A 13,220-nucleotide genomic window follows, 5' to 3' on the forward strand; every position below is an offset into this window, starting at 1 on the left:
AAATAACATCTCTACAAAAAAATTAAGATATATTTTTGATTGAAATTCCTCAAGACGGAAGTAAAGTATATAAACTAAATCTCCGAATTTTATAAAATCATTATATTACCAACAATATTATTCTTTTACGGGTAAGGTTTCATCCCCATAAGGTTTTAATTTTTCTTTTTTCATAATTGACCAATCATATTTCTTGTACTATAATGCGGTTGGTAAAGGGAAACAACATGGTGGATGCAATTATTCAAGATCTTTGCAGCTCGCTTAAATTGGAGCGAGATAAGGGCTTTCAAAATTTTGTCAAGCATATCGATCTAGCGGAGAGTGAGGATATTGATACGCTTGAACAATGTATCACAAAACTTTTAACGGAAGAGGGTTCATCGTGGGAGAAAAAGCATGGTGGATTGATGGCCGCAAAAGCCCTTTTAATAAGTGGAAAAAGTTCTGACGATTTTGCAGTTGACATGCGTTCCCAGGCTTTAAAGTATTTAGAAGATAATGAATTCAGAGTTAGGATTGCTGCAGGTATTTATGACGTTGTGTTTAACATGTACATGATTGACGTCAATCTACGCAGTATCTGTCATTTTCAGCTCAGACACCCTAAACAAAGACCATAGGGATTAAAAATTACCATAGTTCCTATTTCAGTCTTTTATCAACTGAAATGAATGAAATAACAAAAATGGATTTCAAGAGGTGGTTGCTTTTTAAATTATAGGCAATGTACCCTTTTATATACACTACTTTAAAATCCTAATTAAACCAGAGGAATTAATATCTGCATAAAATCGCGAGAATTACTTCTTGCAGATTTCAAAATCTCACTCATCTATTTTTAGACAGATGTAAACTATCTGGAATTATGAAAATAATTCAGCATTTGCAATTTCATACTCTCGCAATTTGATGCAAAACCGTTGAATTGCAAAATTAAGTACTTGGGTAAAATAAGGAATCTATAGTATGTGATACGGCTTATGCGATAAATTTCACAACCTAATTATTGTATACAGTACATACACAAATTTGTATGTAAACACTGCTTATTAAAAACAACAACAAATTTACAAAATATTGACAAAAGTTATTATAGCTTTGATAAAAGATTATATTTAATTATTTCTCGAGTGAACAATGTGGCCTAAGGGCCTCTAATAGCATGATTTTATGTTTACTTTTTTTGGATGAAATATTTTGAAAATCATTAGAACATGATTAAGTTGCCATTGTCCCATATATTATCTAAGACACCTCTGCATTTGATGCTAAATCTTATCTCTAATTTTGGTATCATTTAATGTTATAATTTTTCAAGTGATGTATAAGCACACTAGCACGCAAAATTTCAGTCTGTTTCGTTATTTTTTAAGGAGAGGTATTAGGAGCACTGTGTAAAAAGATTGGACCAGCAGTTTATGAGAACTCCAAGTCAGTTATTTTGGAAGGAATCCGCAGTAACCTGGAGCGTGAGAGGTTGTCTGCTACTGGTCAGGACGAGCAGGAGGAGACAGAGAAACTGATGGAGAAGCTTAGCAGCTCACCCGCCAGGGTTAGAACCTTGCTTGTATTGTACTACATGCAGACTAAGTGAAGTAATTATTGTTCTTGTACTACAAGTACCGGTACATGTAGACTTTGTAAGGTTACCGTTGCTCTTGTACCACAAGTACATACAGTAGGCTTAGTAAATTGACATTGCTCTTGCACTACAAGTGCATGTAGGCTTAGTGAAGTTATCATTGGTCTTGTACTACAACAATGTACAAGTACATGTACGTATAGTGAAGTTATCATTGCTCTTGTACTTTAAGTACATGTAGGCTTAGTTAAGTTATAAGTGCATTGATCTTGCTGTAATATGCTTAGTGAAGTTATAAAATATTACTCTATTTTTTCATAATAATTAATTCATCAATTTCATTCATGGTCAGTTTCAAAACACCTTAACTTGTCAAGGGAAGATGCAATTTTATTTTTCAAACTTAAGGACACAATGGATATGCAAAATATTTCTCCTGCTTGTGGACTTGAGTGCAATTGAAATTGACCTGTAATATTTTTATGTATTGAAAAAAGTAAGATGTTTGAATTCTATGATTGCAGTCCAATTCTGTGGATGCAGATCAGATCTTTCATGATACTGCAGGATGGAAGTCTTTGGAGACGTGGATGAAGTAAGTTACCCAAAAAGACTACTTTAGATTTCTCATTTTACACAAGTACTGAATTCCGCGATTCAACCATTTTCCATCAATTCACGAGAACTAATTGTGAATGCCAAATTTTTGTGATAGTTTCATGTAGTTTACATTTGTCCGAAAAATAAAAGCGAGATTTTAGAATTCGCAAGATGTGCGGATATTGATTCCTCTTATTTAATTACGAATCTACAGTGCTTGCACATTTGTCTTGGACTTGCACTAAGTCGTTTATAAAATTGAATATGAGTGAGCTCGTTTTATTATTTTTTCCTCTTAATTAATTTTGATTCCCCTACCAATATACTCATTATTATTAATCGTTTAGGTGCCTGCAGAGTGTGGTGGATAACTGCGGACATCTTTTCAATGATTGTGTCGACCAGGATTTACTGAACTTGATATTTCAAGCCCTTGACCACACAAACAGATTTGTGAGAGAGACTGGCTATTACGTGTGTTCATCTCTGGTGTCAATAGGAGTCAAGGACAAAGGTCGGTGCATGTATCAGTCTGTACTTTACTATTTACTCTCTATTTTTATATCTAATTTCAGTTACAAATTCACTTTATGGGTCTGATGTACCTTAATAAAAAGAATTCCATGAGTTTTGTATAAATCTTACGAATAAAGTTCAAGATAAAACAGGAAATTTACAAAAAAAACGCTGTAGGTCAAAATTATGACTTTTTCCTTGAACTATAGGATTTATATAATATGCCATTTTCAAAATATACAATGTTTAATAGTAGGTCTATAACATATTTTAAGTCCTAATAAAACACTTTTTTGTTTGATTAGAAACCCTGGCTTTGGAGGAAGAGAATGCCGTGTATCGACACGGTGAACAGTTTGCCAAGTACATGGCCAAAGGACTAGCTGACAACTGGAGCCAGGTAAATACATTCACTAGACAGCACATACATGATTAAAAGTCAATATCTTGTCTTAGCATTTTTCTGTCATTCTAAGGAAAATGCACTCATTCTTTTGACTGGGAAACATGCTAGACTTAAAATAATACAGGAATATTTTTTCATGGGATGGAGTGATCAACAGAAATAGTGTATGACAACATTTTGCATCAATGTGCTATATGCTTTTTCTTCTACTGTTAATTTTTCTGTTGATGCCTTTAAACTTAGAAAAAAAAATAAGCTTCATTTCATGCTGGTAAGTAACTTAAAAGATTTCATTTTGTAGTCATCACTTTTGTACTTAAATAGTTATATACAATATCTTCCTGTTTGTATCACATTTGTATTGAATGGATAATCTATATAATCAATATATACACAAATCATGTACATACAATGAACATGCAGGTAATGGTGAACTGATTCCATTGTACTAGGTTCGTTTAGCATCCAGTGTGGCCACCAGGAAATTCCTCCAGAGTTTACCCACCGAGGAGGTCAAGGCCAAGTTCTACCCAATCCTCATACCCAGGATGTGTTTAAACAGGTACAGTACATGTTCTGAACTCTGTCTAGCATTTTTCATGTTATGCGTACATGTACTAAATGTATCTATTCTATAGTTCGTGTACCAGTACCATTTATACTTATTTACTTAATCCTCATGGTGCCTAGAGCACATAATGCCTTCACTGAGGGTCACCAGTACCATTACAATAGAACTATAGTTAAACTATTTCCAAATGAAACATTTTACAATTTTCTTTATGCCTAATATAATCTAAAACTTGCTTTTAGGAAACTTGGAAACATGTATAAGAAATATTAGTTGTGTGGAAGTCATATCTTTCAAATCTCCCATCCATCACATCTTGTCACTTTCTTAGATTAATGGCTTTGAAGAGTCTTGGTTATTAGAAACTAAATATTCAGCCAATCAGGTCTTTGGAACTCCTTTATATGTTCTATGTCCATTGATGCACTGAAGGTATTGGGGAATATTCTGTAGGTATTATGTAGCAGAAGGGGTGAGGATCTACTCCCAGGATACCTGGCGAATGGTGACAGGTGGGGAGGGGAAACACCTGGTGGAAAAGTTCATAGAGCATGTGGTAAGTTACCTGAGTGAAACCTATAACAGATTTATAGTGTACGTTGAGTAGTATGATACATGAAAATGTCATTTCTATTGCTTTGATGTAGGTAGCTTACTATATTGTTCTTACTATACTTAATTAAAGTACATGTATTATGATAATTGTCATTCGATATTACATTTGATTAGGTTTTTCAAAATATGCTTTGAGTATCATTATAATTATCATGTCCTTTTACCTTTGCTGTAGGTAGCTTACTATATTGAGGCAACAGGAGCAGATAACCACGCAGTGAGAGAGGCCGCCTGCGCGTGTATAGCAGAGCTTGGATCTAAGGTACATGTGGGCAGAGACGGCATGTTGTTTAATTTTCTGAAAGAAATGAACAAGTTTAAGATTTTGCTTGAACTTCACAAATTCAGGAGAATGCTTTCGTTTTAGATGTTTGAGTAGTTGGTTGTTAAACCCCTCTCTGAGACCATTTCAGGGTTGTTGAAAAACAAAAATGATAATGATTTTGTACCTTTACAGATAGACAGGGATGTTGTAAGACCTTTCATACCTCAGTTATTGGAAGCACTTTTAATTTGTTTTAATGATGACAGTTGGCCTGTCCGAGATGGTATGTTTACGTGATTTTTATTACAAGTTCAAGAAGTTTAACTATCAAGAACTGAAGTGCTAAATAATATGTTGTTTTCTGATATGATAAGAAAAACTTTTCACCAACAATAGCAGTGTGAATTCATGTATTTTCTTTTTAATTTGTTGTGTTACAGCTGCCTGTGTGGCATGTGGAAACTTTGTACTGTGCTTCCCAGATGAGTCAAGGTATGCTGGCAATTACAGTAAAAACATTCATTTTCATTAAGAAGTTTTTAGAGATTTTTCTACAATCGAATTAAAATCTAATCTAATCTAATTAGAAATAGATATTCTGGATCCACTTCATTACATTTCGTAGCCAAGTTACCTATTGTACATGTATGTTGTATTCAGGACAATCCTTTTGCTGGTATTTAATATTTGGTATATGAAGCGTTCTTCATTCTCTTTTTTGATAAAGAAGTAATCAACAGACATTCCATTACTTTGACATACTGTATACATAGATTTTGTCATGATTATGTGACCCAATAACCACCCTAGATTTTGGCAGGGACAGTTTCATGGGCTAATCAAAAGGTCATTATGACTTGACCTTGAAGGGATTTTGTTAGATGTTTGAGAAGTTGTAGCAGATTCCTAACACTGAATTGATTACTACACAAAATCTCTACATACATGTTGATTTTTAGATTGATAATTCTTATATTCTGCATTTTATCAAGGCTATTTGTTGTACAACTGTATAAATTGTATTGAATTTAAAATATTGGACTTTTGACATGAATTGTAAGAATTTTGAATTGATTTTTATAGGAGCTCCATGCCTGCCCTCTACCCTCTGTTCTACAATAATCTACAGGACAACATCCCTTCCGTCCGTCAGGGGGCAGCACTGGCTCTAGCCAATGTGGCACAAGTCTATGGTAATTTCAAAAAACAGTTTTATCAAACTAAAATTTGTTTCTCAGACAGTTTCAATGTATTGTATACAACAACAGTAAGTAGTGGTCTGACATGACTATTCTGCCAGAGAACAGATAATTATATAATTTTTCAGGTCAAGAAAGCTATGAAGAAATTATAAACAAAGTGAAAGAAGGAATAGAAGGATTAAAGAACCAACCTGAAACAACAGAGAAATATGGCAACATGGACAAAGGGCCAGCTACGTATAGTGTGGTCAAAAAGTTACGGGACAATGACATGGAGCTACATACAGACAAACAGGTAATACAGTGTACTTTGTAGAGAGCGATTCTAGAGCTACAATACATGCTAGAGAAACTTAAACTTAGAGAAATGTTGTTCTTTTAAAGCAATATGAGCTGCAATTTTATTGATGAAATTTTTTTTAACGAAAATGTTATTTTCCACTAAAATGACAGAAATATCATGGTTTTTAAATTTCTTTTCACCAAAATTTTGTGATAAGGGCAGTTAAGGAGCCTTAATTGGAGCAAAATTGAATTATTGTCGTCCTGTACAAAAATTTATTTGCTATATGTTCCTTAGAAGAGATATCTTTCCTCTGTAAAAAATTAATGATTTTTTCCAACTTTATTTATCATAAAAGTTTAAGTTACATGCAGACTAATCATACTAGCAGGTTGTTACAGCAAAATAAAATTCTAAAAAATACAGCTCATATTGCTTTAAATGAGAACAATACATAATCGTTTTAACGCAAGGAATTTCTTGGTACATGTATGTTAGTTCTGTTCCTAATTGATTTTCTTGTTGTGATCTCTAGATGTACTCCTGTGGGTCCCTAGCCCCCAAGATGATGAAGGGCTCCAGAGGGGGTGGATGTATGGACCACAAGTTTAGGAAACCTCCTGAACCCTGGGAGCTTGCTGATGGGTAAGACTTGAGGGCAATATCTACAGCTGATAATTATTGTCCCACTACTTTTCATGCATTTTAAATCATTTATATCTTAACTTTTTTTGTGAAAGAATATGAAACATTTATTAGAATTCTACTTTTATCACTTTTAAAATACTTGCTTTTAACGGATTTCAGAGATATTTACTGCAGTTCATCAGAGTGTCCTATGTTTATTTTAGGTGTGTGCATTTGATAGCAGAGCTGTCTCACAATCAGGAGCTACACACTACAGTGTCCGACCTCCTACCATTACTGGCCAAGGCGGCCTCTCTACACCATTACAATCACCACGTTAACTTCCTGGAGACAGTGTGTAAACAGGTCAGTTACATGTACTTCAGAGATGAAGAGGAGAGATAGTGATGTATTCTTGTTAATGTTTATCTTGTGTCTTATTTCCCTTTGAAATCAGGGTCAAGAGTCTTCTTACCCATGCAACACCCAAGAAAAGAATTGTTCAATGCATCCAATCTTTTAACTACTTAAGAATTTCTTTGCAAGTACATGTATAATTTACATTTTTCTGTTGTCATGTTTTACAGTTGCCAAATATTGCCAAATCATTGGGGAAGAGGTATTTTAAGCCCCATTTAGAAGAATTCTTTGATTGCATATTTTACAGCATTGTAAGTATATTTTTGAATAGATTGATTTGAATATAGATGTAGATCACTGGTATTTTAACAAAAAAATGTTCATGCACTTACATAAACATACAGTATGTATAGAACTAATCCGATGGTTATCCTACAGACCTGTGATAACGCCCTGACGGCCAGTGCCGCTAGCCAGTGTCTGAATCAGCTGAGTGCTTTCCTGGGGCCCAGCATCTTACGGGGAAGAGTCGAACAGTTTAACCCAAGGCAAGTCTCTCAGTCGCCCTTCTGAAAAGTGCAGTGACCAACAATGTTGCTCTCTGCTCTCATTTGATGATTAATGTATTGAAATCTGTTCTTCTATCCTTTGTTAAATTGAATCTTCATTTTGGTTGCTAAGTAAGCATGTAGTTACCAGAGGGTTTTAGCAAGATTCTTTTTGACCACCCCAATGTGTGTGCAGTTTATATCTTCGTAATCAGGTGTACCAGTAGACTTCAAGACAGAGGTGTTGTAGATATTGTTTACATGCCATTGAATTTTGACTTTTACTTCCTTTGTATTACAGATATTTAGAGCTACTTAAAGCCAACCAGTTTATTGCACCACTGTGAGGACAATTGCAGCCTGATATATGTCTTCAGTCTTGGTTTGTCTTTGTAATCAACACATTATTCTGTAAATAGTAATATTTTCACCCAAACACACTTGTAAAAATTCTGTACCATATAAAATTGGCTTTTACATACATGTTTCAATTAAATGTATATAAATTGCCGTAAATTGGCCCCATTTTATATTTAGCAATGACAAGTTCACAAATTGAGTGAAAACATAATTCGCTGAAAGAAACCTTATGCACAGAATACTTTTAATTTAATTTACTTTTAAATTTAATTTAAAAATAAACATTCACAAGTATTTTTTTTAAATTTTATTTGAAAGGAAATAAACAAAGAATAGTTTTTATCAAAATGCATGTAATTGTGAAATTTTTGTTCTGTATATAAACCAGTAAAACACAGTAAAATCCATACATATTGTAATCTTAAATCAAAAATGTATTACAAATTGTATTTTAATACATTTATAAGATGAATGTTTATTGGGTTTATTCCAGACAGACACAGCTTTCTGCAGATGTAAGCCTGGTGGAATTCTATGCCTCTGTGATTGTTACATGGGAAGACATAATTAACATCCATTGTGCCATAGGTCACATCCGATTCATCGTCTCCATTGTTGTTGCGATATTGTAACCAGGATGGAATCTAATTAACAGTCCCATTGTGTCAGTAGCTCAGTGCATCGTACTAGTGGCTATAATTTTACAAATCTTTACTATAATTTACAAGAATACTTCAGACTTGTTGCATGTTAGAGGTTACAACATCAAGCATAACAATTTTTCTATGCTTTGCTGTGTATTAATAATTTATTACTGTGGCAGAGACAAAGCTATGTTTTAGTTTGTTTATTAAAAGTCTGTGAGATCTTTACCCGCCTTGTTTCTTATTTCATGAAGACGCCTGCTGCATTATTTTGTTCTGAAAAGAAAAAAATGTCATAAACCTATGAGTGCTTATGCAGTGCATACATCCAAATGTACTGTGGAATCATCATTTTCATGGGGGACCAATGTTCGTGGCTTTCGAGGGTAACTCTTGCCCACGAATTTACATTCCCATGAACCTATACACAATCATTTGTTTAATACTTATGAAAATTATCCCGATTACACTACCAACAAAATTACATCCCCATGAACTAGAAAATTATGGCTACCCAGGAACATTGACCCCCACGGATAAAAATGATTCCAAAGTATATCATATATGATAAAGCTTTCAATTTCAAAAAATAAGCAATAAAAAGGCTGCCATTTGGATATTGGTGATAAGTGGTCAACATATCCAGAAAGACAAATAAATGCATGTATATACAAGTAAAATAAAATAAAAGAAGTACTCCCTACCTTTACAAACTGTAATGCATTGGTTGACTGAAGCCCTAAACTCCTCAGGAGAACCACTGGAGAAAAGTCGGTATTGTAAAGGTGGTGTAAACCATGTATTGTCATGACAACTGGTAGCACTGCCCTCTGTCTTTCTGTCTCGTACTTTGATAGGTAATACAGGCTGCCTACATCTGATCCCGACTGGACAGCTTCATTTAACACCTGACTTAGACAGCTGACATCACCAAACCCAAGATTGACTCCCTGACCGGCCAGTGGGTGAAGTCTGTGTGCAGCGTCTCTGTAATTACACAGTAACAGTTGTGTCTGTTGTCAAGACTTTACATGTATCATTATTGGAGAACATTTTTTTCAATTTGTATTAATTTTACTTTCAATTTTAACTCCACCTAAATACAGTGTAAATGTTTTGCAAATCACAGGTCTTTTGTTATTTTACACACTTAATACTTGCAAGTTTAATAACAATAACAAGTTCTAGATAAGTAACAGTTTATTCTTCAGTGACAATATTATCAAATTAAACATGAACTAACATACCCAATGAGAGCGACTCGAGGTTTGACATAGTTAGAGGAGTGGGTGAGTGACAAGGGGAATGAGGCGCGGCTTCCAGGATCCACTCCTACCACTGTGGGCGGTAACTGGCGCACCACCTGGTTATCTACAGACCAAAGGAAACCCCAAGAAAATTACTGACTCATGACTACAACCTTGCTTTTAATAATGAAATAATTGTACCAAATTGTAATCTGCAGAGTGTCAAAGACGCATGTATGTACATGTAATCCTGTGACTTACCACTAAAGACATAGTTGAGAAGTTCTTGATATTTCTGGGAGATTGACATGACTGTTGAATCCTTGTCCCTTTCATGCCACTACGGAAAATAAAATTATTTATACATGCATCACTAATAATGATATCTAGGATTATGAAAAAGCATTGCCTTAAATAAATATTACGGGCTTCTTTAATTACTCTTCCCCGAGTAAGTTTGATTTTTAGTTCTTGTATGACATGTCCGTGTATATTTATGTGAACTTACAAATGCATCATTGACTGCATCAACAAAGTTGTCATCTTGTAAATCTTTGAGGTATTTGGCCTTGGTTGGACTGGTTGTCCAAATCAGACAACTGTAATTGCTGGATAACTGAAAAAGAGAAGGAAAGAAAATTTTATGAATATCAGCATGTCATTATGATGAGGATATTTTTTTTTAAAATAGGTACCTGGGTTCATGTTTACACAGAGATATGAGAATTCTGAACAGAGCTAACGGTCACTATATCCTATACCATAATGTTATGTTCTTTACAGGAACATCTTTCAACATATACAATACATTCAAAAGGGTGGCTTCTCCTTGTTGGATTCGCTTGTTTACTTGCAAGTTTGTTGTTTAAGAAGTAATAGTTGGTAAGGGACTTACTGGTAACATGGCTATTGGTCCTGTTGGGAGAAACCTCTGCCATGCCACACTATTGTCTGATGTCTGAAAAGAGTTGTAAAATGAAATGACAATCAGTTAGAATTCATGAAATGATATAGAAATTAACCATTAACTAACTGGCTCACAGCAACTAATTTTCACCAAAATGAGGTTGCTAAAAACCTCAAGAATTATTTTCTTGTGCAAACAAAATTTGCATCTCAAAGACGTCAAAAAATTGTTTGACAAAAGCAATGAATTAAGCAATATGTACATGTATATCTGCTCACCCCCGAGACCTCCAGAGTGGCTACCACTGCCTGCTGTTTGTAGTCTTGTTGAAACACATGGAATTTCCCAGCCTTCCTTACAGCTGAGTTCATGCCATCTGCACCAATCTGAGGGTACCAAATGTGTCAGGGGAGATAAATCAAGAGTCATAGTGCACAACAGAACTAAAGCTGTTCTCTTTGACTTCACTCAAAAATGCATACATCTTCTACACAGTTTGCAATCCATAGTGTTATTTATTAAAATTCGGACTTAAACGTTTTAAAACAATATACCTTTTAACGAATAAGAAATTGATGTAAAATATAAATTTAGTTCATGTTTATTTCTATTTCTTCGTGAAGAGGTAAAACACTCACCAGTAATTTGGTTTGAATTTTTTGTCCTTTATCTGTTTCTATGGTGACCCAGGTGTTTTGGTCCACATTATCGTGGCCAGGGGTGGAGCCAGGTATTATGTAAGATTTCGCTGAGGTTTGGTACCGCACCTCCACTCTGTCTGAGAGGGACGACAGCTGTCTCCTGATGGCTTCTAGTATCACGTCATTCTCCACAATGTAGGCCAGGTCGTTCATCAGTTCTTCATCATTAAATGTGATCACTGAGTCAGAGCAGGATTCCCACACCTGGGTGACATTCAATACAAATCAAAATCACAGTCTCTCCACAACAACTTTATAAGATTGAATAATTAAAACAAAACAAATCTGAACTCTTGAGGAAATATCTATTTTAATCTTAATTTACTCTATTTGAAAAATGCACAATCAATCTAAATCTTGTATCCATGCAACTGAACAAAATAAATGTCTCTGTCATCCATTTTTTCTGAAGAATGAACAATTACAAAGAATAGATCAAAATGATTGTGAGAATGATTTTTTACCATTGACAAACATTCATCTTATGAACACTAACCTGCATTCGTTTGACAGGCTGGCATCTCATTTCTAAAATCTCATCCCATGCTCCTATATCTGTTATTTTAAAATTAATTTCATTACTTTTTAAAAGTGCCAAATCATCAGATGCATGATTGTATTGATTGTATTAATTAATGCTATAAAATTCAAAACATAATTATCAGAAAATGATAGAGCTACAATATAAAGCTTTGCTGACTCACTCTGAAATAGGCCAACTGTAGATGGACTTATGGCACACGTTCTGTTACTATAGCGTTCACTCAGTTTAAAATCTTTCTTCTCGGGAGCAGATTCTAGAAGTATTATCTTTTTATCCTGCAGGAAATCAGTATGCCCTACAACCAAATTTGTAAAACAACAACAAATTGATTAGAATTCTCATTGAAAAGTCTTCAGGCATATATATCTTTTTTTTATTATAGTCTGCCCCAAGTTATTGCTATCACTTCCATCACAGGTAGAGGGGGCGATTCAAAACAGATAATCTGGACATTTTTCATATTAGTGGATGAATGTAGTTTGAGCACAAAGGTAATTATGATTATCAAAATATCAAGCAAATAGTGGTGGAAGCAAAAACTTGAGACACAGTATAAAATAAATTTAAAGAAAATTCTCTGAATATGTAAAGTACGTACACAGAGTTGCAGCATTTAAAATGGAGTAAAAGTGTAAATATTGAATTTTTATGCTTTATGTTTATTTGCATGGTATTGATAACAAGTATCATAATACCAAAAAATAAATATTATAGACTGTACATAATGATCATTATATAATGTTATATGACATTGACATGTGTAATCCTTTAACATATAGGTAAGAATACACCCCGACATCGAAAATCTTGCCACAGAAGTAGTGTGATATTTTTCTCTGTGTATCAACACGATTCATTAAGTGCTAAATAAAACTTCACCGTGCCAGGGATTTTACATGGAGTTATATAAAACACCGGTACCTAGGGCACATGCCATTGCAGTCCCGACCATTCCTCCGCCAGATATAACAATATCTGCTTTTTCATTACTACTAGAATGTATATTCCTTGAAGTCAATGAATTCACTATTCTTGTTGATAAATTACACAACTTGCAATGTCTCAGTAGATTGCATGCCATCTCGGAAGAGTGATTGTGCGTCTGTCAAAATAATTAAAGTTGTTCCCCTTTCATCTGCCCGAGCCTGTCATATCTTCGTTTTATTTTATCTTAATTTATATCATTAAATTCATAATCGGATGATATTTCTTATTTTTATTATTAAAACATCATTAAGC

At 34.2% G+C, this 13,220-nt stretch overlaps 2 protein-coding genes across 2 annotated transcripts; one reads left to right on the forward strand and one right to left on the reverse strand.

The window, feature by feature from the left end:
- The first annotated feature begins 173 nt into the window (after nucleotides 1-173).
- Nucleotides 174-8,810, forward strand: LOC128175868 (uncharacterized). The gene is made up of 18 exons (XM_052841723.1): nucleotides 174-528; nucleotides 1,377-1,555; nucleotides 2,110-2,180; nucleotides 2,533-2,699; nucleotides 3,007-3,101; nucleotides 3,560-3,669; nucleotides 4,132-4,234; nucleotides 4,469-4,555; nucleotides 4,751-4,841; nucleotides 4,999-5,050; nucleotides 5,642-5,751; nucleotides 5,886-6,055; nucleotides 6,579-6,688; nucleotides 6,895-7,036; nucleotides 7,258-7,341; nucleotides 7,469-7,578; nucleotides 7,880-7,960; nucleotides 8,432-8,810. The coding sequence occupies exons 1-17, from the start codon at nucleotides 204-206 to the stop codon at nucleotides 7,923-7,925; spliced, it is 2,052 nt and encodes a 683-aa protein (XP_052697683.1). The 5' UTR covers nucleotides 174-203; the 3' UTR covers nucleotides 7,926-7,960; nucleotides 8,432-8,810.
- Nucleotides 8,231-13,119, reverse strand: LOC128175869 (ubiquinone biosynthesis monooxygenase COQ6, mitochondrial-like). Its single transcript, XM_052841724.1, has 11 exons — nucleotides 12,903-13,119; nucleotides 12,142-12,276; nucleotides 11,934-11,992; nucleotides 11,375-11,641; nucleotides 11,015-11,122; nucleotides 10,725-10,787; nucleotides 10,338-10,445; nucleotides 10,091-10,169; nucleotides 9,830-9,953; nucleotides 9,287-9,569; nucleotides 8,231-8,858 (listed from the first exon to the last, which is right to left on the reverse strand). The coding sequence occupies exons 1-11, from the start codon at nucleotides 13,060-13,062 to the stop codon at nucleotides 8,829-8,831; spliced, it is 1,416 nt and encodes a 471-aa protein (XP_052697684.1). The 5' UTR covers nucleotides 13,063-13,119; the 3' UTR covers nucleotides 8,231-8,828.
- Nucleotides 13,120-13,220: the final 101 nt, after the last annotated feature.

Source organism: Crassostrea angulata, chromosome 3 (genome assembly GCF_025612915.1).
Source record: "Crassostrea angulata isolate pt1a10 chromosome 3, ASM2561291v2, whole genome shotgun sequence".
In the NCBI taxonomy this organism is placed as follows: Eukaryota; Metazoa; Mollusca; class Bivalvia; order Ostreida; family Ostreidae; genus Magallana; species Magallana angulata.

Coding starts and splice junctions, on each gene's coding strand:
- LOC128175868 (XM_052841723.1), top strand. CDS start 204: ATGCGGTTGGTAAAGGGAAACAACATGGTGGATGCAATTATTCAAGAT. Junction 529..1,376: donor CAGAGTTAGGATTGCTGCAG/GTATTTATGACG, acceptor TTATTTTTTAAG/GAGAGGTATTAGGAGCACTG. Junction 3,670..4,131: donor CCCAGGATGTGTTTAAACAG/GTACAGTACATG, acceptor AATATTCTGTAG/GTATTATGTAGCAGAAGGGG.
- LOC128175869 (XM_052841724.1), bottom strand. CDS start 13,062: ATGGCATGCAATCTACTGAGACATTGCAAGTTGTGTAATTTATCAACA. Junction 10,446..10,724: donor GACCAATAGCCATGTTACCA/GTAAGTCCCTTA, acceptor TCTCTTTTTCAG/TTATCCAGCAATTACAGTTG. Junction 9,954..10,090: donor TCTCAACTATGTCTTTAGTG/GTAAGTCACAGG, acceptor TTTGGTCTGTAG/ATAACCAGGTGGTGCGCCAG.